This window comes from Seriola aureovittata, chromosome 1, assembly GCF_021018895.1.
Source record: "Seriola aureovittata isolate HTS-2021-v1 ecotype China chromosome 1, ASM2101889v1, whole genome shotgun sequence".
Lineage (NCBI taxonomy): Eukaryota > Metazoa > Chordata > Actinopteri > Carangiformes > Carangidae > Seriola > Seriola aureovittata.
The window spans coordinates 26296837-26319700 of record NC_079364.1 but is presented as its reverse complement, the minus strand read 5'-3'; the positions used below and the strand labels follow the sequence as shown (position 1 = coordinate 26319700).

The following is a 22864-nucleotide window of genomic DNA, read 5'->3' as shown; positions in this document are numbered from 1 at the left end:
TGCATTCTCAAAAAACCAACACAAAGCTGCAATGTAAGAACATTTAGTTCTGTGTATAGCCCTGTCTTTGCATCATACAGAGCACTTGTGTGGCATTACTTGACCAACCAGATGATGGGAATGTTGTTTACTGGTTAATGCTGTGTGATGGCAGCTGTTGTTTAATGCTGGCTCAGTAAATTGAATTTCGCCGAGGACAAATGATGACATCCTTATTTAAACAGACATATGTCTGGGCCATGCTAAATTGTCACCCCAAGTAAAAGCAGAGTTTTATAACCTCTTGACACTGTGCTAATAGCACTGTAATCTGTGAATGGCCCTGGGCCTGCCTCAGAGCAGAGCCTTATTTTTACATAACCCACAGCTTTGTCACAGTAGTTTTAGAAAACTGACAACAGCAGCCTCAGTTAAACTTGTTTATTTATCCAGGGAAAAGCTGACAGAGCAACAATCAGCTAAACATTCTCACAGTGGCTTGCACATGGTAGGTGTCCAGTACAAAGAGCACTGTGAGTCTTGGGTTGAGTGTCAGCTAATAAGACTTGGATTAGAGTGTAAGATAAATGCCCCGAATTATAACCCGTAATGTGCTGCTAAAGCAGAACTGTAGAGATCTGAGGCTTAACTCCATCAAGTGACAAATCTCTGAGCTGTTTCACTGACAAGGAACAGGGAGACTGGTAGTGTTAACATTAATGAAACAGGGAATGTGCTCTTACTCTATGGTTATTGTCTGTACTGTCACTGGATCAAGTCAGTTTCTCATTCAGTGTCAGAGCAGTGTGTATTTCTATGGTGTAAAATCACAAGAAAATAAAATGTTTACTAAACTGGAACAAATTTAACTGCATGAAGCAAAAAGAAGCACATTGAATAATGAGGTGTGGTCAGACAGATATGACAAGCAGAAACCCTCATGAATCAGACCAGCACCAGCATACCTTCAGTTTTAAAGTTATTGTTTGATCATCTACAATTTAAACCTTCTCTTACTTTAAAAAATATATTTTTTTTCTCTTTCAACAAAAAGGAAGCATCACCATTTTCAGGAAGACTTGTCTTTAGCAAGGCCCACCAGCCTATAGCAAAGACACATAGCTGATACATGATGCTTTTTGACTGTAGCTATGCTTGTGTGATGAGCAGAGCGGTGTAGCTTCAGGATTCTGGATGCTGGTGTTGTACAGAAACAAAGGATAATATTACTTTATTCTCAAAGTACAGTCGATATCAAGAACATGTCTCAGACGCACAGCCAGCGCAGGGAAATATTAATGTGGTGAAACGAGATCGCACAGGCACGCAGTAGATAGTAAACAAGCAACAGGACCCCGCATTCACTTTATCAAGTCCATCTCGATTTACCAAAGCAGCTCCTGTGCAGTAGGTTGATATGAGGCACAAAGACTTTTGGAGACAGTTCAAGTACAACATGATTTAGCACACAATCCTAGTGATAATGGAAATGGCACATAAGACACAAACAGTAGTAACATTACTGTCATCTGGCATAGCGAAGGAAAAGGCAGTGCTGCACTCTGGGAAGTACTACTTCAAAGACTGCTGGTCGGCGTGTTGCCATGACACTGTCACCAGCATCTCCTGTCGCACAGAGAGAGGAAATTAGGAGGAGGGGAGTGGAGAAGGAAGTGATTTCCACTGGTGTGTGGCATATCTGGTAGCTGGGGTGAACTAGAATGCTAAATGCACGCTTTGATGTGTGACCTTAACATATGATGATGAGCCATAAAGTTAGTCTTTTTATTAAAAAAGACTCTGGTGCTGGTGTCAAGTGCTCAGCTGGTCCCTGATCCTGGTTTGATTTTAAAATTATTAGGCCGTGCTCAGACTAATAATAGCACTGTATCAAAAATGCAAGGCCCCTGATTCATTTCATTGAAGCCATTGCATTCATAAAGTGGGACTACCACAGCAGAGGGCTTACACTAACATGAAATAAAATAAAAATACAGGCAAATCTGGAGAAGTTGATTCTGGCATTTCCCGCAACGCAGGGCATCATCGATGCAATCGATGCAAACACACACCTAGTAAAATCCTTTGCACTGAGGATCATTATGTTGAAGTAAAATATCGCTGCTCTGACAACTTTCCAGAGTTGTAAAATCCTGTCTCAAAGGGATATAAACTGTTGTGCAGTGTCTTGGTGTGTAATAAGCTTCAAACTAGGCTTACTGGTTCATATTTCATCTCCTGACAGGTAACTCGAGCAGCATACCTAAAACACACTTCTTTTCTTTATATTTTTGACACGCTACTATTATCAGCCTGAACACAGCTTTGGTTTTATGTGTAGATATTCAGTGGAGAGTTACTATACCCTCTTTCTCAGCATCAAACATGTATGGTGTCACTATACATTCATTCTCAGTATGGGTGTCTTCTCTGAGAGAAACTGAGTGAAGTCTTGTGCCAGAGTGTAGACAGTGTCCATGCTCTGCAGTCTGCTATAGAAAATTGAATTGAAGAAGAACTCTTTTCACTCACTGGCTTTACTGAGTACCACTTGACTGACTTAAGAAGAGTGATGTGAGCAGTGTGATGCTGAAGCTCTTGAATAGCTGGCAGGCATTCCTCAGCATTGAAGAGCATTAAGAATAGCACTCATTTGTCTCTCCTATATTGTCCAGCTCGTGTGGCTGTGGGTTGGTGAGCCACACTGCTCTGTTCCAGCAGCAGTGCGTTAGACGTAAAGAGTGTTAAAGGGAAAGAAGCGCGTGCCCTCCGGGTGCACCGGAGCAGCCTGGCCTTGGATATATTTGGCTCTGTCAGTTTGCATACAGATCTGCAATGGTCTGCAATTAGGCTGTTTCCTGTTTGAACACAGGATATGGCAGTGCATTGAAGCTTGGCCATAGATGCTCTCAGAGAGCATGCCAGCCAGTAGCCAAGCCCTCTGAAGGAGATGCATCATTTTCATGGGTCTAAAATTACACAGTGCACTGAGTTACTTTGAGAGTGCTGGTGGGAAACAACTGGCTTACGCTCACTGGACAAAAAGTTCAGCTACTTTTCATCAAATAGACTAAATCACAGTGAAAACTATAGGCCCTATTAATGCAGGGCAAATCAAAGTGAGGGGAGAGGTTAAAGAAGGCATTTTTAGTTGGGATTATGATTAACTTGTTTTAGTGCTTTATTCACCATTTTATTGATCTATTGTGACCTGACTGTTAAGAGTGGCTGTAGTCGGTCTAAAGGGAGGCAGTGACCAGAGTACCCATGGTCACACTGGACTCCCAACTACAGCCCCTCCCATCCTCATATGAAATGCTGGAAAAATATGTGCAGCTACTTCCTCCTTCTTACTCACCTCCCTGCCCATTTCAACTTCCTGTTCTCTGACCTGGTCGGAAGTGAGATGCTTTGAATGGAGGCTACTGCGGGAAGCCTTTATTCACTTATGGATCAACCATCAAGCTATGATAATATTTAGCTTGTTGGAACCGATTTATCACTGTGTTTCTGATGATGAGGGGCTACAGTAAAAATCAAAAAGCCCTTTAAGGGTGTGTGACATATAAGAGACATGTAAAAAAAACACACACACAAAAAGACAATAGAACACACACACATATAGGTTAATGTAGGCACACATGTAGAGACACACCCTCCCAGGCACACACCAGTACCCTCTATATTATTATACACACTTTCAGCCACACACTTTGACACACCCAACCACACATGGAAACTGAAACACAGATGCACACACTCTCATCACTTGCAGTTTATGTCTCCATGTTCTTTCTCCCTCTTTCAGTAAGATGCACTGATGCTTGTGGTTTTCTTTATGTGATAGTTAAAATGCATATTACACCAGAACCAGTGATTATAGACAAATCCATATCATAGCACATACTGCTACACGTTTTCTATATATCCCAGTTAAATATAATCCCCACCCTGACTGTAGAGGGAGCATATAGAAAAGAAATACAGTAAGGTCATTTGAAAAGGTCATTCCACTGCCGGTGTGGGAGGCAAGATGTGGTTATTTAGTTGTGCTTCTGTGACTTGTTTTCTGTGGACATGTACTACATCGTCAGCTGACGTCTTTTCTAAAACAACAGCTACACTTGCATGCACATTTTACAGACAAAGATAGATCAGGAATTAGGGCTGGGTATTGCCCCTGATTTCCCGAACTGACTCAATTCCAGTTGGCAAGGTCCCAATTTCATGCAATTTCCAAATCAGTTCAATTCAACACCGATTCGGCAATGGCAGTTGCAATTTAGCTTCAGAGTAAGAACTAATGCGGTTACTTGTACCATTAATCTGGTATTATTAAAAACATTAAATGTGTATGAGCCCATCCACGGGAGACTGTAAAAGGCATAGATTAAAAGATTGACCTCAGGATTTTATGAATCGATATCGATATTCATTATTCAAATGAAGATCGAATCAGAGAATCGATTTCTTTCAACCCAGCCCTATCCATAATCATCTGTAGTAAGAGATAAGTATGTAGCTAACATTCATTCTTTAAAATGAACAGATTATTAGTTGTATTTCTAATGCCTTTTTTTTTTTCTTTTCTTACAGCTCTGATGGTACTAGCTGAACACTGACCGCTACCTGCCTGAGGACACCTGCTGCCCAATTCCCTTCATCATGTCTGGGATCCACGTAAGTGAAGCATAAATTGCATATTTTTCACCTTTACCTATCCAATATACAGGTTTTTACAGGTGCTCCAGTAGGCAAACACTTTCAACAATACGTTTCATACAACTTCACACATCTAGACGAGAATCTACTCTGGAGTCAGCATCTGCTACTTTTTTTTTTTAAACTACAGTTAGAAGAACAGTCATCTCAATGATCATCTAAGGAAAAGCATTTGTTCACTTTTCTTTACCTAATCAAACTAAACCTGACATAATATTAAAAACAAAAGTTTCTATCTGTCTAAATGGGCTTTTCTCTTGTTCTGATACTTATTTGGCAGCATGTCTCCACTGCTGGGTGACATGCATGTTGTCTGGGTCCAGTGGCTTTCACATCTACTCTCTGAAATGTCAGTTGTTGTAATATTTGTACTGAAGGAGTTGATGCATATTCTTCTGTCACACATGTCTTACATATGAACACTTTAGATAAAAATGCATGTATAGATCTTTATAAGCACTGTCAGTAAAGCAGTTCATGTTTAAGGTCTTCTGTTTAACATCAATGTTCAAATGAATAAACCTGGTGGGTAATTTTCTCTAATACCAGCAGTCCGGTTTTATACTGTTGTTTAATATTGGAAGTTGGTTCATTCTCTCTAGATGAAAACAACACTGTAGTACACGCTTCTGTGATCCGTCAAGGTTTTTGACGGTGCTGATCTGTTTTCAACATCAAGAATCAGCTTTAATGCTCAGTAATTTCTCCATTGTTTGGTCCTGCCTGTGTTTTGTTGTCTGCAACCCTTTCCCACACTGAAGCTTCCTAATTAGTACTGAACTGTGAAGCTGCAATCCGCACTTCACTCACATGAAGTCACACTCAAAGCTCAAAGCTGTTCTATGGATAACACGCCACATTAATAAGGTAGAAGGTAATAAGGTCAAATGTGGATTTGGAATGATTATTTTCAATGATGATGAACGAGTCAATTAGTTGCTCTAAAATTACATGAAATAATAAAAGCTTCCATCATAGAGTCAACGTAACATCTTTAAATGTCTCGTTTTGTCCAAACAACAATGTTCACTAACATGCACGTGCATACGCACATTTGCACACACAAGGGAACCAGTGCAAGAAAGAAATCCATATCTCCAGCTCTGTTTTAATGCACATTGCTGGTGTGCACACATCCATCAAAGTGCCCAGCTCAGGTTTGGTGGTTTCACATTACCAGGCTGTCTCAGTGGTTTAACTGATGCCTTAGAGTGGGATTACTGTCTCTCCTACATCCTCTGCCTTCACATGTCCTTATCGATCCACTTTGTTTTCATCTGTCACAGTGTTTCACTACAGTCAGGTGAAAATCTTAAAATTTTTTTAAAAAAGAATTACCTTTTTAGGAAGATTTAGAAAAACCAACGCTGTGATCCAACTAAATGCTTTGAATCACACGATAACACAACAAAACACACACAATCACATCAAACGAGAGAGTGCAGTGTTTTTCCTGCATGAGTCAGGCTGTGAAACAAGCACTGGATTTATTCTTCTTCTGTGTTGTTTCTCACGCTCTCTGAAGTTTCCATCATGTTTTTGTCAGTCAATCTAAGTTGCAAGTAATTAATCATGTTGTAATGCTACAAACGTCAACCATGCCAGATTATTCAGGACATAACAGACTGTGGTTTGTTGCAGAATAAATGCATGATGGATTCAGTGTGGTCCTGGCTTTCCAGTGATGGCAGTCTGTTTCTAAAGTCAAACAGTGGGTGTCCGCAAGGATGTCATAAGGCCATGGACCTTCTTAACCCAGAAAACTTTGAGGAGCAGAAGTGTGACCTATTGGTTGTCTTACAGAACTTACAGAAGTTCAAAGATTTAGTAGCTATTGTGCCTCCATCAGCAGACCACCACACTGACTTGAACGTCTCTCCAGAAGTGAACGAAAGCTGAATGATGGTTTACATCTTCCTGTTGAGCAATGATGACGTACTTTATATAGATGACCTCTGAAATATTTGACTATGCCATTTCAAAATATTCAGTCATCAGATTCCTACATCACTGACTGATTAGTGGCACTTTCCTTTTAGGGAACAGGCATGTGGAAAGCCTTTGTTGTCTCTAAGACATGTGAATGTAACTTCAGGTTAAATTTAGGCCTTGATTTCCTTCCCCAGCTGCTTTGTGTGTTGTACCAGGCTATGTTTTAAATTACTAAAGATCCTCAAGGAAATTTCTCCAGCAATCATTCTCTCCAGCAAAACCGACCTTCATAAGTCCAGTGAAGTCCTTTGGTTCAAGTGACCACACGTGGAAATTAATAACAGCGGAAAAGAAAAGGTTTCTCTGTATCTACATAACCCTCAGACACGGTTGTCAGCAGTGGTCCAAACTCATTATGCCGTATTGACTGAGGCTGCATCAGACACATGCAGCTGTACTGTGTTTTGTATGGAATAAAGCAGCTTGTACAAGGACCCTACTCGCTCAGTCACATCTGCCGCTTTGTACTCTTGCTTTTTCATTTCATGTCATTCATTCTATTGAAGCATGTTTTTGATCACACGTCTGGGCTTATCTAACGTTGAAACTAAACAGACTCAGCATTTTCACCGCTGCTGTCATTTACATGTGTATATTAGGCAAGTAGCTGCCATTTTTACAGTATTCAGAGTGACTAAGGGTAACTACAGTATAAAACTTTAATAGCTTTGATGAGTTTCAAAGCAAGCCCTGGTAAGGAGTTTTCAGTAATGCAAATTTCTGAGGCGGTCACTTTGGTGTAGTGTCTTTATTTAATGTGTGGCAGAGATCCAACTTTGTATCATACAAGCTGCAGTAACAGGAAGGCTGTAACTAGTTGGAGAGATGTACATAGTTAGTCTAAGCTTAATTTACTTGAAAACTGTCTATTTTGATGAAATTCCACAACTAAACGAGGCAGCAATGGAGGATGGAGAATAAACAAACAGCTGAATTCCTGCGAAGTTTAACCAGTTTAGCAGATCTCAGTAGCTCCCATCTCAACTTCTTACTCTACGTTATGTTGCCTTTAATTCACATTTTTAAATGTGTTCAATTGTAAATTAGTTTATTATACAGCTTTCAATATGAATAATAGTGCACTGATAAGATGGACACCTAGAAAAACAGAGATACATTTAATTACTATATGTTCTACGTGCATTTAGACCTCTGCTTTTTATTTAAACATCTGTTAGAAGAGTCCAGTCTTTGGTATTAATTTGTTAGCAGTCATGACAGCATGGCTGGTATTTTTTTTCACTTTGTGAGTCTGTGTTGTGTGTGTGTGCGTCATCATGGCAAAATGTTGTCCTGGAGACGGCTTGTGTAGTGGGAACTACCACAGAGTACTTAGGCAGATGTTTATATGTCTGTCTGTTGATTTTGTCACCGCAATAGATCATATAAGATACAGTTACAAAACTTTACGTGAGTAGTTGAAATCAAAATGAAGGCTGAGTGGAGTGTGGGAAGTGGGTGTGGTCTGACCCATGAGTAATAATATAGTAATAACTACTGAGTACTCATGGGTTAGACCATCGACATGTGGACGGGCGTCACTGCTGATGTGATCCTATCGCAACATAGTCTCTAGTTTATTGTGTTTTTTTGGGTTTTATGTAGTCGACTGTACAGGTCAAACACATTCACAACAGATGACAAATCATCATGCAAAAGATTTAAACCCAGCAGTGTCCTGCTGTGAGGCTGTGGTGACAAAACAATCATGTCATAACATTGTGAAATAGAACTTACTGCCCTCTTTAATTATTTCCATGTCCCTCCTCAGTGTCTTCTCACCTCTAGTTTTGACTTTGCTGTTGAGTATTGTAACTGGTTTGGCATAAATAACTCAGTTCAGCTCCTGAGGCTAAACTCAGAGCTAAAGTTGAATCACTGTTATTAATGTCGGTTCCTCTCTGTCCTGTGTGATGCAGGCACCATGGTCGACTGGCACAGAGTGTGTAGCCAAGTACAACTTCCAGACTGCCAACGAACAGGACCTGCCCTTCTGTAAAGGAGATGTACTGACCATCATCGGAGTCACCAGGGTAAGGAAGCCGGTGGCTGAGCACACAACTTTCAATATGTCAATAACGTGCATTTTACCAAATTTTTCAAACTGTCCAAAGGATTGTTATTCCAGGAATGAGTCAAGTGTTCAAAAGTTTTTTTAATTTACTTCTTAATGAGGCTGCACAATTGATATTGTTTGTTTTAGTTTTCCCAGTTACTGATCATCAATCACTGACATATAGATATCTGTACGACTATGTCAGCATAAATGTTCGTGACCCACGTTCCTGTTTATGTCTCAGAAACTAATGTAGAGTGTATTAATGATTAAAAGCTAAATGGACAGCTTCCTCCTCTGGCTCGTAATAGCCGGCGTAGCAATTTCACATTACTGAACTGTGTCAGCAAACAGTAACACCAATAACTGAAAGTGGTGTGTGTCATATCTCAAGCTCAACTATGATCCAGTACCAGCAGTTCATAGTGAAAACGGGATGCTAAAAGACAACTAAAAGCTTACCCCCTAATGCTGACGTTCTAACAAATTAATATCACAACAACATGCTGCTAACAATCAGAGCTACCATGTACAAAACAAACAAGCTGCTCGCTAAAAGAAAAAAAAACGCACAATGTGAGTGAATATAATTCCATCAAACAGTCACTTCTTTTCTGGCTAGAGGCTCTGGTTCCCATTTGTGCCTCAGATAATACAGCAGCCCTCACTGTTTGCAGCAGCTTATTCCCACTAATATCTGTTTGAACCAGTGGTGATGAAGTGGATTGCAGCATCCATGCAATATGTGCAGAGTACTGTAGGTTTCTAATCCAACAGCTTTACCTCTGCTACCAACTCGGTGTGTTTAGAGAATGACTCTGGTTTATGTTGAGATGACTGCATACCTCGAATATTAAGTTGTGTTGTCTCATGTTTGGCTGTTTCAGGATCCCAACTGGTACAGAGCGAGGAACACAGTGGGCAGAGAGGGCACCATCCCAGCTAACTATGTCCAGAAAAGGGAAGGAGTCAAATCAGGAGGGAAACTCAGTCTTATGCCGTAAGTACCAGAGGGGCAACAGGAGAAACCCAACTAAACTTTGCAGGTCTCTGTGTGTGTATGGGCTTTCTTGAATGACTCACACTCAGACATTGTTTAAAATGAATGTCTTACACTGTCATGGTGTTTACACATCATTTTTATGATGAATAGCTGTAGACTGTTAACACTGAAATGTTGTATTTAGAAAGAACATTATGGGAAAATGACACATGATGCCAAAGTGCAGTACAGGAATAAGACAGTATTATTAAAGATGATAGCTGCAGATGTTTATGTGTTTCTGTTCACTGCCACATATGGTCTCCATCCTTTTTTAAGTGTGTGAACAAGTTGTTGTACCACCTTTCACTTCTGTTCCCTGCAGCAAGTGAAAACATAGTGTTGATTTCAAAAGTCAGACAATGCATCAAAAGATGGAAACGCGATCTCTTACAGTCTTTTGGTCTTCCTGTTCCTTCTCTTGTCGCTGTCTGGCTGCCACAGAGGCCAGGACCAGCTGCCTGCTATGTTTGAATCATGCTTTTTGAAACTGCTGCTATTTCAAAAGGAGGAAAATATAACGAGAGGCATATGCAAATGAGAGGAGACGGGGAAGCTGAGAGCGTACTGGCTGCTACAGTATTTAAACTTGACAGATTAGTAGAAAGTTTTTCAACTTCAGTGGTAAATGTCAGGAACTGTGGAGTTAGAAGAAGAGGATGGTCACACTCCTGGGAATAGTGATGCACTGCGAGATATGCTCCACTGTGAATTATTCTGAAATGGATGCAGCCGAGTTCATTACATCAGACCTCTGCTGAATTTACACATTTACTTCAGTCTGTCAGTGTTTCTAATGTTGTGTTAGAGAAAATGGTCGTTGTGTTTGTTCCTTTTGTTTTCCTGAGAGATATGTTTTACTTTGACAGTATTAGGTGATGTTCATTAGCTACTTAATTAAGGACTTTGAAACATTGTGTGACAACACAGTGAACTGTGCTTGTGCTCCATAGAGGAAATCTTTACACTACAAAGGGAGTTTGCCCAATGATCAATAGTCATGAGCGTGGTGGTCCTTTCAGCATTGTTTATGGAGCTCACAATAGTTGGTTGTATGACACTGTAACATTTAAGCAGCCTTTAACCTTCTTTGTCTCGCTTTATCCCCTGCCGCTGAAAGTTTGACTCTCTCCCTTTGCCACTCACACTGCCTGTGCACACCATCTTTAACATGGTGTGGACAGGGAGCAGTTTAGTTAGCCCTGCACACAGTATGATTAACTAAAGTCCAATGCTAGCTGCAACTTTGCTAAAGCTCTGATTAGATTTTATTTTAGTTAGAGGAATATAAAGTTTTGGTGGCCGACACCAACATGTAATATACTACGGAATAAAACAACTTTTAAGCGCCGACTAACTGCTGTCACAAATTCTACATTTGATTTCACTTACTGGAATGAATAGTCTCCCAAACCTTTTGCCTGATTACACTTAACTGACCTCATGTCCTGACCGCTGCCTTTGACATCACTGCACAGTGAAGTTCCTCTGGACTGGAGGCATCAGCTGTAACCCACAGGGACTTGATGATTTAGTTATGTATGACTAACAGATGTCTCAGAGCAGACCTCTCCCTCTCTTCTAGGTCACATAAGGGTTCAGTTGTGCTCTTCTGTCCCATGCTCACCCTGACTTTTCAATACTCATCAGTAGATACAGTTCTCGCCTTCCTCACTGGCATGTAACAGCCTGCTCTCTCTGCTGCCCCCATGTGGCAGACATCTGCGCCAAATTCCAGCACCACCCTAAAGAAAGCTGGGGTGTTCAGCCCTTCTGTTCTACTTCCTAGTTCCCTGTTGTTTCCACCAAGTTGTTTACCACATTTTTTTGCTGTGATGTAATTTGTAAAAACTGCGGCTAATTTCTACGGACAGAACAACCAGTGTGTGTCTACCAAGGGGATATGTATCTCTCTGGGCCATCCGAGCTTGGCGCTTGCTCTCGGATTAGTGGGAGTTAAGGAGCTGCTGTCCATCGGAGAAGCTGCCTGCACTGATCTAATCAACTCAACCCATATTAAGCTGCTTTGCCACAAGGGCCTCGCTGTCTGAGGAGCCCGAGTACGAAGAGGAGGAGTAGGAGGTGGAGGAAGGAGTGACGGAGGCTGCCACAGGAAAATGGGCTAAATCAATTATAGCTGTTGATTACCACCCATTCAACGGCCAAGACGGATAGAGAGACCCTGTGGGCTGCTACTGTTTGCAGCTAACGCAACCTCTCACATGAGGAGTGACATATCGATGGGGGCGGTGCGCTGGTTTGTGGTTGAGGTTGCTGGGATGGCAGTGGGTTTGAGCTCGGGGCCGCAGGTCTGTAGAGGCAGATGGGAAGAGATGTCGAAATTCTGAATTCTTACAATGGGACGTTTTTGTCATAGTCCGCCTTTATTTTACAGTGTAAACTTAGATACTCCGTTACACATAGACATTTGCAGATTACAGGTAGGAACTCACGGTGAGAAATATCTGTGTTAGAATAGAGGAGATTTATGAAGACCATCGAGCAGTAGATGACAGTGTAACCCATCCATTAGTAGTCTATAGATGTATCCCCCAGGCCATATGGTGAGGCTGGAGCAGGCTTATACAGCTAGCTTCTAATTCAGGAAGCAAGAGCTTTATTTGTTCTCAGTTCAAACCAGCAGAACTCTGACCAACTTTTTCATTTAGCCCAAGCCTGAGGTTTTTTGTCCTCCTTTTACTCCAAAGTGTGTTAAATAGTCAGCCCATCTCCTGGTCTCCCTGACCTCAGTCAGGAGCGGGTGACTTGGTTCTATCCTATCCACCACATCGTCTGAGCAGTTTTTGCATTTTCCTGTTATTGCAATGCCTGCGTGTCAGTTTCCGACTCTGCCTCTGCCCTGAGGCTTTGTGTGTGTGTGTATGGTGTGTGTGTGTGCGCACACCATGTTTCCTGTTGTTTGGGTTCAGGTACTTTCTCAGTGACTCCTCAATACCAGACGGGCCCCGCCCCTGCTCCACTCGAGCTGAACAGACTGGAAGTGCTGCCGGCTTCCCATTACCGCCCCATTCTTGTTTTTCACTTCTCTGTTCAGAGGAGGACTGTGGGATGTGATAGGTGGAAGTGAAGCTTTCTGTCTGGTTGAATTTGCAAATGAGTTCAGTGAAAATGAAAACATTACCATGATAATGTGTGGCCATCCAAACTATCAGTTTTATAATCTGAAATAATCACCTGCTTTCTCTCTTTTTCCCTTTTCCTTTGTCCTGTCCTTCCGTCTCTACCTCTCTTCCCTCCCTGTAGCTGGTTTCATGGGAAGATAACTCGGGAGCAGGCCGAGCGGCTCCTCTACCCTCCGGAGACGGGCTTGTTCCTGGTGAGGGAGAGCACCAACTATCCCGGCGATTACACCCTGTGCGTCAGCTGCGACGGCAAGGTGGAGCACTACCGCATCATCTACCACAACGGCAAGCTCACCATCGACGAGGAGGAGTATTTTGAGAACCTCATGCAGCTGGTGGAGGTGAGGGACGTATGGGAACATAGCTGCCATTCAAGTTCCTATTTTTTTTCTTTACATAATACTCTTGATACCCATAATACCCTTGGCTTTCAGTGTGGTTGCTGAAAAGGTTAATTGGCTGTCATTATCAGTGCCAATTGATCATCGTTCTCTAAAGTTAATAACGGTGTGAAGTGTGAGGCACAAAATGAGACTGTAGAGAGAGACTCTAAGGAAAGTTGTTTGTAGGAAAATGAAACCTTTGACTACTTCTTAGCATCCTGTCTACAATTGTCCTGAAAGTCAGGGGTGACGTTTTCAGGATGCTGCTGCTGCTGGCAACGCTTTCTGTCCTAAAGCAGCCGCTGTTGCAGAAAATACAGCTGTTCCATAAACTTTATTCCACATCAGAGTTTTTTCTTCTTTGGAAGTCTGTAGGGCTGACATGATTAGTTAATTAGGAGATAAGTCATTCAGCAAAAAAACAATCAGAAACTATTTTGATAATTATTTGATTATTTCAAGCAAAATATTCCCCGTGGTGCAGCTTCTCAGGGGTCAGGATTTGCTGCTGGTTTTGTTTTAAGTGATGGACAAAACATGAAATTTGAAGATGAATTTCAGAATGATTGTTGCAGCTCCAGAGGCCTGTATTGACTTTTCTTTCAAGCAAAATACCCTGTCTGTTCCTATTCGCAATCTCTGCTTAAAAACAGTCAAAACAATTTTAAAAAAAAACTTAGTATAAGAACTGTTCCAATGACAATGTGTTATTTATTTTACTTACAATTCTAAATGTTAATTACTGTGATTTATCTGTGCTGTGGTTTGATTACATAACATCATAGACACAAATACACATGAACACATTCGATGTCCACTGGGAGATTCCCTAAAAAAACAAACGTTCACGTACACGTTCACATTCTTCAACAAGCTGTCTGATCCTCTCACTCCCTCTCGGTTATCGGAAAGCCAGTTCAGAGTGTGTAGAGGGGAAGACAGGAGACATGATAGCAGAGGGAAGGAGAGAGAGAGAGAGAGAGAGGGAGAGAGAGAGAGAGAGAGAGAAGGGGGGGGGGCTTTCATCCTCAGATAAAGAGAGGAGCTGGATTGGCGGCTATCACAGTTTTAATTGGACCTCATCTCTTTGCCTTGCGGGGTGTTGGAAGTGGACGACAGGAATGTGCCAGCTGGCACTGAGACTATCTACATCCCTGGTGCATTCTTGTTATCATCAGCTCCCTACAATCTCTATCTCTCTATCCCTCTATCCCTCTCTCTTTCTCTTTTTCTCTCTCTCTCTCTTGTTCACACACTCTAGGTTTGGTTCTGCCTCCACTTCCTTTCTCCACCTCCCGCCTCCCTCCTTCTCCTCCTCCTCTTCTCGTGTGCCCTCGTGTATACCTGGCATATTGCTTTCTCTCCTTCTCCCTTTGTTATCCATCTCAACCTCTTACATTGCTTCTGCCTCCTTATGTTTCTCTCTCTCTTTCTATATCCTCATCCTCTCCTCTGTCTGAATTCCCCTGTGTCCTCTCTCTGTGTCTGTCTCTCTATAATAGCCTATGAGAGGATTCTTTGCATTCTTCTGTGTTTTTCCAGCTTGTTCTCCTGCTCTTATTAGCCCGTCACAGCAGGCTTCACTTAGACCTAAATATAGACTCACAACATATATGCATAAATATATACTGACAGACCCCCACCTCCTTCCTGTAATGTATGTATGTCAGTTATGTGTGTCAGTCATGTATGCAGTGATACTGGTGAAGAGAAACAAAGATGGCTCCATATAGTATTTAGAGGGCTGTAAGAGCACAGTGAATGTGCTGTCAGCTACAATTCCTGTTTTGTATTTTTACCCCTTGGTTACACCCTTCTCTGTTAATTATATATAGCAAGATCTTGATTTCTCCAGGACCATTGTGTAATTAAAAAATATTTTCACGCAGTAAAAGATAAACATCCTCCACGATGATATAGAAAAACAACAAATGTGATAACACATGATGTAGCTACATCTCCATAGCACGCTGAAGGCGGTCTGTGTGTTTGTGGCTTCATTTGTCAGCTTCAGTGCTGAATAATGTAAAATAAAAAAAGGGAGGGGGGGGGCTGACCCTTCCTTCACCATGCTGCTCCCTGGTGGTTGTAACAGTAAGTCACACTCACTCACACTGGGGTCAGCTCTGCTGTGCTGCAGTTGTGTAACCTTGGTTTTGATGGTGAGAGAGCTTCTTCTCCTTTTGCTGTTTTATTCATTCAGTGGTCAGACAGAGGTTTGGTGTCCTGTGTGACTTCAGCTGTATGTCCAAAAGACAGTGATTCACTGTTTGTCTCTATTTTGTCATTTTTCTATCTTTCCAATTTGAAAGCACTTGATTTATTTCTTTTCTTGGATCTGAATATCTCCAAAATGAGACGTTTGCCTGATTTATTGTTGACATCCAATCTGATTTTTAAGATGATTTGTTTGGTTTCTTGTGTTTCTGGGGGTGAAAGGTCAAATGCATTGACCTCTCCCACACCCACACACTCTCACTCTGCTGCTGGTTCCCACAGTAAATGATCCCCAACTCCACACCTCCCAGCACAGGAGTTACTGCAGAATCTATAGATGACATTAACACTGTGGATCTCCAGCAGAAGTTTATTCATTTCATCCGTGTGATCTTGACACCACTACAGCTGTGTGAGGGCGGTGCAGGTGCTTTGGATTTTAGTGGCTTGTATTTATTCTGTTCATGGTTAGTTGTCTGTGACATTTTGAGGATCGATTGATCATTTCAACAGTTAGCCAAGGTTTTGGGTAAAATGTTTGTTGTTCAAAAAATTAAGATTTGCTCCATATTGAAACCTAATCATTTGAAAGAACCTCCATCATGTTTGCTAATCTATTCGTTTTGATTTCCAGCAGCAACAGCTTACAATAAAGCAAGGCCTCGCTCCTCCTCTTGTTTTATTTCATCTTTTGTATGGAAATGAGACAGCGGTTCTGTTGTCCCTCAAGACAGAAACCTTTAACTTTGATGCATGTTGATAAAAGTTAAACCTTTCATGCTTTATTTCTCTGGTGAAGGTGAACACCACTGATATCCCAAACATATCAAATAGAAGGAGCTCCTCACATCAACTCCCAGCACAGTCTGAGGCTTCTTTTCATCACCACCTTCATGTTCTTCTGAGGAGCGCTGCTGAAAACATCAGCCACTGCTCTGTTTTATATATCAAAAGCTTGTATACAGTCTCATCCATCAGGATTAATTTATGAACATCAGTCCCTGATCACGCTTCTAGGTCTAAGCTGGAGTAAGAGTGAGCTACTATTTAGTGCAAGCTTTTATACATTTGATTCTTTTAGATTTAGACAATGAGATTTAGAAACATGGATTTTCATTGTGTTTTCTGACATTTAAACATACAGACCTTTCTCTTTCGGCATTAACATTTTTGTATTTATTTCTCTTCCCCTCTGTCTCCAGCATTACACCAAAGATGCTGATGGCCTTTGTACCAGGCTGATTAAACCCAAGTTGATGGAGGGAACAGTGGCAGCGCAAGACGAGTTCTCCAGGAGTAAGGACACACTCAGCTCATTACACTGCTCTACAGGGACACTAATGCACACAGGGACATTACTGTGGTTGTCTGTATATACACACAATAAACAGACAAAGCCTGCGTCTTCTTCAAAGCTCTGCTATCATCCCAAGTCCTAATAGCATTAATCAACAGAGGGTAATTAATCTTTCTGTGTCTGGGGACGACTGCTGGGCTTCACCAGCTCTCAAGGTCAATCTGAGTCTTCCTCCACCTTTGTCTCATTCCTCCTCATGTACCCGTCTGACCCGGCAAATTCTTACACCAGAAAACTGAAAAAAAGATAAATGTAGCAATAAATCAAGACTTTTTCTCCCAAATGAGAGATCCATCATTCATAAAGTGGGACTTTTGCTCTGACCAGAAGATAGCTGCCATGAATGTGAAACTCACCACTGAATATTTTAATGCATTTGTTGAATAGTTTAGTAGTTCTGCTTCTTGGATGTCTTCAACCTTTTACTTCCAATCTTATAAATTTGGTCGAATAACAATACATTTTACGTATTTCTGCCTTTTATAATACATGCTATTCCCTGGAGGTTGTACAATGACACATGAGAGTTATAGTTTGATAATCAGGCAGATGATTTTATTCTCTGGCTGTGAGGTCTGCTAAGTGTCTTCCGTCCTCTCTTGGCAGGCGGCTGGGCCTTGAACAGAAAGGAGCTTAAACTGATTCAGACCATTGGCAAAGGGGAGTTTGGAGGTGAGGAATTGAATTTTCAATGATCTCCACATCATTTAATTTCATACATCAGAGCCATAATGATGATATAGACCAAGGTCGTCTCAGATATTGTACTGAAACGTCACCTCGTCTGCATCCTTCACAGATGTGATGGTCGGAGACTACAGAGGGACCAAGGTGGCGGTCAAGTGTATCAAAAATGACGCCACAGCGCAGGCTTTCATCGCTGAGGCCTCCGTCATGACGTAAGATCCTGCAGCTCTTTCTTTGTCCTTCACACTACATGTGAAATATGTTTGTGTCTGTGTGTACACAGGCACGTTGTCCTCTTTTAAGTGTAACACTGTCCTCAGTCACTGGCTACTTTTTTCCCAGGTTTTTGTAGAAATTTGATTTTGTTATGGGCAGGAGGGAGACGCTGTCTTCTATACATCTCTGAGTATTCCTTATGTTCTCTTTTATGCTAACTCTACATTTTTATGCCTCGGTTTCTGTGTTTGTCCAGGCAACTGAGGCACAACAACCTGGTGCAGTTGCTAGGGGTAATTGTTGAGGAGAGGGGCAGTCTCTACATCGTCACAGAGTACATGGCCAAGGTCAGTCTCACTAACGTTTTAGCTGTTCTTCTCAAGAGAAACACGTAAAACCTCTTTTACAAGCCCTTAAATGTTTAGAAACATTTGGGAATGGTATTGAAAATGACAACAATTTAAGTTAATATTACTACTAACTTAAACAGCTTTTCCACAGCAACTCCAAATAACAATAGTTATATTTACAGGACAAAATCCTGTCGTGTTTGTAGCCACCCCATAGTTTGAATTTGTGAATTGAAATACTGTAAAAACTGAAACACATTCCACACTTTCTTCACTGGAGCCACCCATGATAAAGTGTGGTCTCCTCCACATGTTGTATTAATGGTGTGAACTGTGTCACAGGGCAGCCTAGTGGACTACCTGCGCTCTCGAGGACGGACTGTGCTGGGTGGAGACTGCTTACTCAAGTTCTCACTGTGAGTCCTTTTCATCTTTGTACAGACGCTTATTAAATTTGTTCAAAAGACAAATGTTTAATCGGCACGGGTCTAGAGCTAAGCTGTTGCTCTCTAGATGACAGGATTCGAAATGAATTTCAAAAGAACAGTGTCACACACTTGACTGGCAACATAAAAGAACTGTTTGTTCACACGAGCGACCGTCATGCAGCTTGTTTGCCTTGATAAACGGCTGCTTTATCTGCAAGTCAAGCGCCTTAAAGTCTTCATTTATTTTTAATTTAACAGTCATTTAGCTCATGCTGTAACCCCCACACAAGTTAAAATGAGCGCAGCCATTACTCTCAGACCAGTAGGCATAAATACATGCATTCACAGGGAAGAATTTCATGATTAATTTTCAGTGTGAGCCATGTAACCCTAGAATGAACTTGTTAGAAAATTGCATGGGAATAGATTTTAACTGGATGAACGTAAAGAGAAGGAAGATTGATTTAGCTCCTTTTCATGATAAACTAATTTTAAAAAGTCTTGTTTGTCCCTTGACAATTTAAATCAGAGTCCAGTTTTTCCCTCCCGCCTCCACCATCATTTTGCACTAGTTCTATTTCCGCTGTAGTTGTCATTTACTCTGTCCTGGTATAACAGTCATAACCGCAGCCACAGATTTGTCCATGTACAGTCCAGTTATCTTAGTCATCCCGTCCTCACTCATCATTTCTCCCGTCAGTGACGTGTGTGAAGCCATGGAGTACCTGGAGGCCAACAACTTCGTCCACAGAGACCTGGCAGCTCGTAATGTGCTGGTTTCCGACGACAACATCGCCAAGGTCAGCGACTTCGGCCTCACCAAGGAGGCCTCCTCCATACAGGACACTGCCAAGCTACCCGTCAAGTGGACCTCCCCCGAAGCACTAAGAGAGAAGGTGAGAGAGGACGGTCAGCAGACTGATGTGCTGTTGCTTTCTTTGCATTTGTTTTCACCTACTTTAACTTAAGTTTCAGGCTGTAAGATTTAAAGTAGTAGCACAATTCTTCTTATATTGTTAAATAAGGCTACCTGATCCTCTGAGTAAAAGCAAAATGTCACACTGCAGAGTTTAATGTCAAAAATCAGCAGACAAGCAAACAAATGTGGAAGTGTCGGTAGTCATATTAGGGGACCGAGAACAACTGGAACAGATTATCCAGCTGCCAACGAGGTGTCATCAGAGCAGCACCGTACTGCGACAGAAATAAAGAGGGAATGGATTCACATTTAGATAAGTTAGATGCTATAAAACGTCTAAAGCAATTTAGATGGGAGGAGAGCAAGAGGATGTGACTGTATCAGAGTTGGACGAGAGAATATTATTCTGTCAGTGATGTTCTACTTGACAGAAACCTGCAGACATATAGATAGTAGGGCAGCTGAACTCAATAATTTGCTTAATTGCCTGCCAATATAATCAGAAAGTGTAAATACATTCAGATTAAGGCATTCTCATTCTTAAATCATCCTGTGAAGAGAGGCAGACTATCAGTACATGACTCATACAACAGATCTTGTGAATTGTGTTTGTACCAAAGAGGAAATTCAAACAATGAAAAAACTTGGCAAATGAAACAAGTTCTCTTAAACCAGTCACACGTGCCAATAAAGAACGGAACTCGTGGCACAAGTGGTTCTTGCATGAGGCCCAGTGTGTTTATAAAATAAATGTGGCAGATTTGAGATAATAGTTTGTTCCTGCTGTTTTGTTAATCAGTTCAGGTGGACTGAACTTTCTGTAACAGCAGAAGCTCAACTGTGCAGTTTAATGAAGAGGCTGCTGCTCCTCTGTTTTCTTTTATTCTTTCAATCTGCATGTACACACTCTCTACAGCCCGTGCTTACGTTTGAACATGTTTGGTTTCACTTATTACATTTTTAATATAGACTCGGGCAAAAAATGTTACAGTACTATCACTTGGTTATTGTCATATTCACATATCCTCACTTGAACTCCTGAAATAGCACTAAACAAATAAACAAAGATCCAGGTTTTATGGACAGAAGAAGACAATAAACCTAGCTGCTCTCTGAATGAATTTATGTTCCTCTTCTTCTTTTTTTGTCCAACAGAGGTTTTCCACCAAGTCGGACGTCTGGAGTTATGGAATCCTACTTTGGGAGATCTACTCCTTTGGGCGCGTGCCTTACCCTAGAATTGTAAGTACCTGAACACCAAGTCTCTGTGGATCACTGAGGTCTGAGGTGTACCAGCAGATGGCAGGCTTCATTGCTGGGACCAGTATTTTTATTTATTTTTTATTTATTTATTTTGAATGAAATGTCTTGTGTCGTCAGAGTTGACCTCAAAATAATTAGATTTATGCCATTTAACTGCTGGAGCACATCATGAAAATGTGACACATTACGTGCTGCAAATTATGAATTTAATTATTTCTGCATGCTTCACCTCTTGTTACATTTCCATTACCATACTTTAGTTGTTTGTTGTTGTGGAGAAAAGCTGTTGCCTGGGATGTTGGGGTGCATTTGAGTCAGTTCACTTAGAGAATCTGATTTTAACTTTGTTATGTTTGTGTGTCTCAGCCATTGAAAGAGGTGGTGCCCCGGGTAGAGAAGGGATACAAGATGGACGCCCCAGACGGCTGCCCGCCCGTGGTGTATGATCTGATGAAGCAGTGCTGGACCCTGGACCCCGTGGTGCGGCCCTCCTTCCGCATGTTGAGGGAGAAGCTGCAGCATATCAGAGCCAAGGAGCTCTACCTGTGAAGAGGAGGCGTGGGAGGGGGCGGATAGGGGGGGCGAGCAGGGGGGGGCGAGACGCAGCCGAGCGCAACCGTACAGTGGGAGGAGGACGAGAAGAAGAGGGACCACAGCGCCTTCCTCTTGCCTGCCCAGCCTGTTGACCTGTGGGACTGCCTTACTGTGCCCCCCTCCCCTGACCTCAGACGTCCACCAGCCGTCCTCTGCTTCCATAGAAGGACTGTTTTCCTGTTTGTGTTGTATAGCTTTTGCCAGACAGTTTCCTCTTCTCTCGATGGGCCACTGCTCTTCCCTCCTTCTATATCTGCTGCTGCTCACTCGCTCTCTCTATCTCTTCTCTCTTGGTCCAAGTTTCTCTTCTTCCTCTACTCGGAAGATCTCCTCTCTTTCTTAGTTTTTCCTTCCCTCCTCCTCCTCTCCTGGACATGGCATTAACTGGAGGGGAGGCTGGCCTTTTCCTCCACGTTTGTCAGGTGCTCTTTCTTCTTCCCCTCACCCCTCCATCATTCCTTGTTCTTTATATCACCATGTGGCTCAGCATGCCTTTCAGCCCAGCTCTCTTGTCATTCCATCCTTCCTTCCTTCGATCCCTCCCTCCCTCCCCCTCGGCGTGGTGTCAGGTGTGGGGCCTTCGCTCTGTGCCAAAGTGCCTCCAGTTTACAGAGCTCCAGACTTCCCTCCAGCACTTCTTTCAATTGGACTGTTGTGGTTTATTTTGTTTTTAATTACTTTTTTTTTTAAGGAATCTTTTTTTATTGCTTTCTTTTTTCAGGGAGGTTATCAAACCATTTTTTTAGTGTTGTCTCCCCCACCTCCACCATGTCCCCATCAGACTGGATTTTTTTGTTTTTCAAATGTCCAAGAAGAGAGTGTGAAAAGGAAGAGAGAGGACATGGGAGCCAGTATCATATTCGTCCTCCAACCAAGACAGCCCCGGAGGAGCGGTGGGGGGGCAGGACAATAACAGGAGGAGAAGGGGGAGAGGCAGTTCACAAACATGGTTGATTCATCATATGTGGGCTTGTTTTTATATCAAAATATATTTAAAGGATTAAAAAAAAAAAAAAGAACAAGGAAAAAACTGACTGGGGCAGAGAATTTAAAAAAAGGAGGACTTTCAGGAGCCAGGAGTCTCTTTGCGTTAGGAATGTTCAGTGTCTCTGTGAACGCTGGGGTCGGGGTGGTGCATGCTATGTGTGAGAGGCCTTGGGTTCAACTGTCAGTGCTTTCAATGTTTATTGTTTTATTATGCTATCATGATTATGAATAAATCATTCCATCTGAACAGTGTGGAAACACCTGCATCATTGTGTGAGTGAGTGAGTGAGTGGGTGAGTGAGTGAGTGAGTGAGTGAGAGAGAGGTGTAAGGGTGTGATCTGGTGGAAGCTGAATGTTTGGCTTTAATGAAATTTCTAATTTTCTGATTTATTACTTTAACTCAGGAAAGTTGATAGAGACATATATATATATATATATATATATATATATATATATATATAGTATTGCCATTATTCCATACATCCACACACACAGGGGTTTGCTTGTTACAACCCCAGGTTACTCAGC

The 22864-nt window shown here is 41.9% G+C and overlaps 1 protein-coding gene across 1 annotated transcript in view; it reads left to right on the top strand.

The window, feature by feature from the left end:
• The window catches only part of LOC130172040 (tyrosine-protein kinase CSK), a 41507-nt gene extending 18925 nt beyond the window's left edge, over nt 1-22582 (top strand). Inside the window, exons 2-13 of the mRNA XM_056380448.1 lie at nt 4576-4659; nt 8613-8726; nt 9637-9749; nt 13056-13275; nt 16737-16830; nt 17498-17563; nt 17691-17790; nt 18051-18141; nt 18487-18560; nt 19273-19468; nt 20647-20733; nt 21121-22582. Coding sequence (XP_056236423.1) covers nt 4645-4659; nt 8613-8726; nt 9637-9749; nt 13056-13275; nt 16737-16830; nt 17498-17563; nt 17691-17790; nt 18051-18141; nt 18487-18560; nt 19273-19468; nt 20647-20733; nt 21121-21303 — 1353 coding nt within the window. The 5' untranslated portion in view covers nt 4576-4644 and the 3' untranslated portion in view covers nt 21304-22582. The remainder of the gene's footprint in view (nt 1-4575; nt 4660-8612; nt 8727-9636; nt 9750-13055; nt 13276-16736; nt 16831-17497; nt 17564-17690; nt 17791-18050; nt 18142-18486; nt 18561-19272; nt 19469-20646; nt 20734-21120) is intronic.
• Nucleotides 22583-22864: the final 282 nt, after the last annotated feature.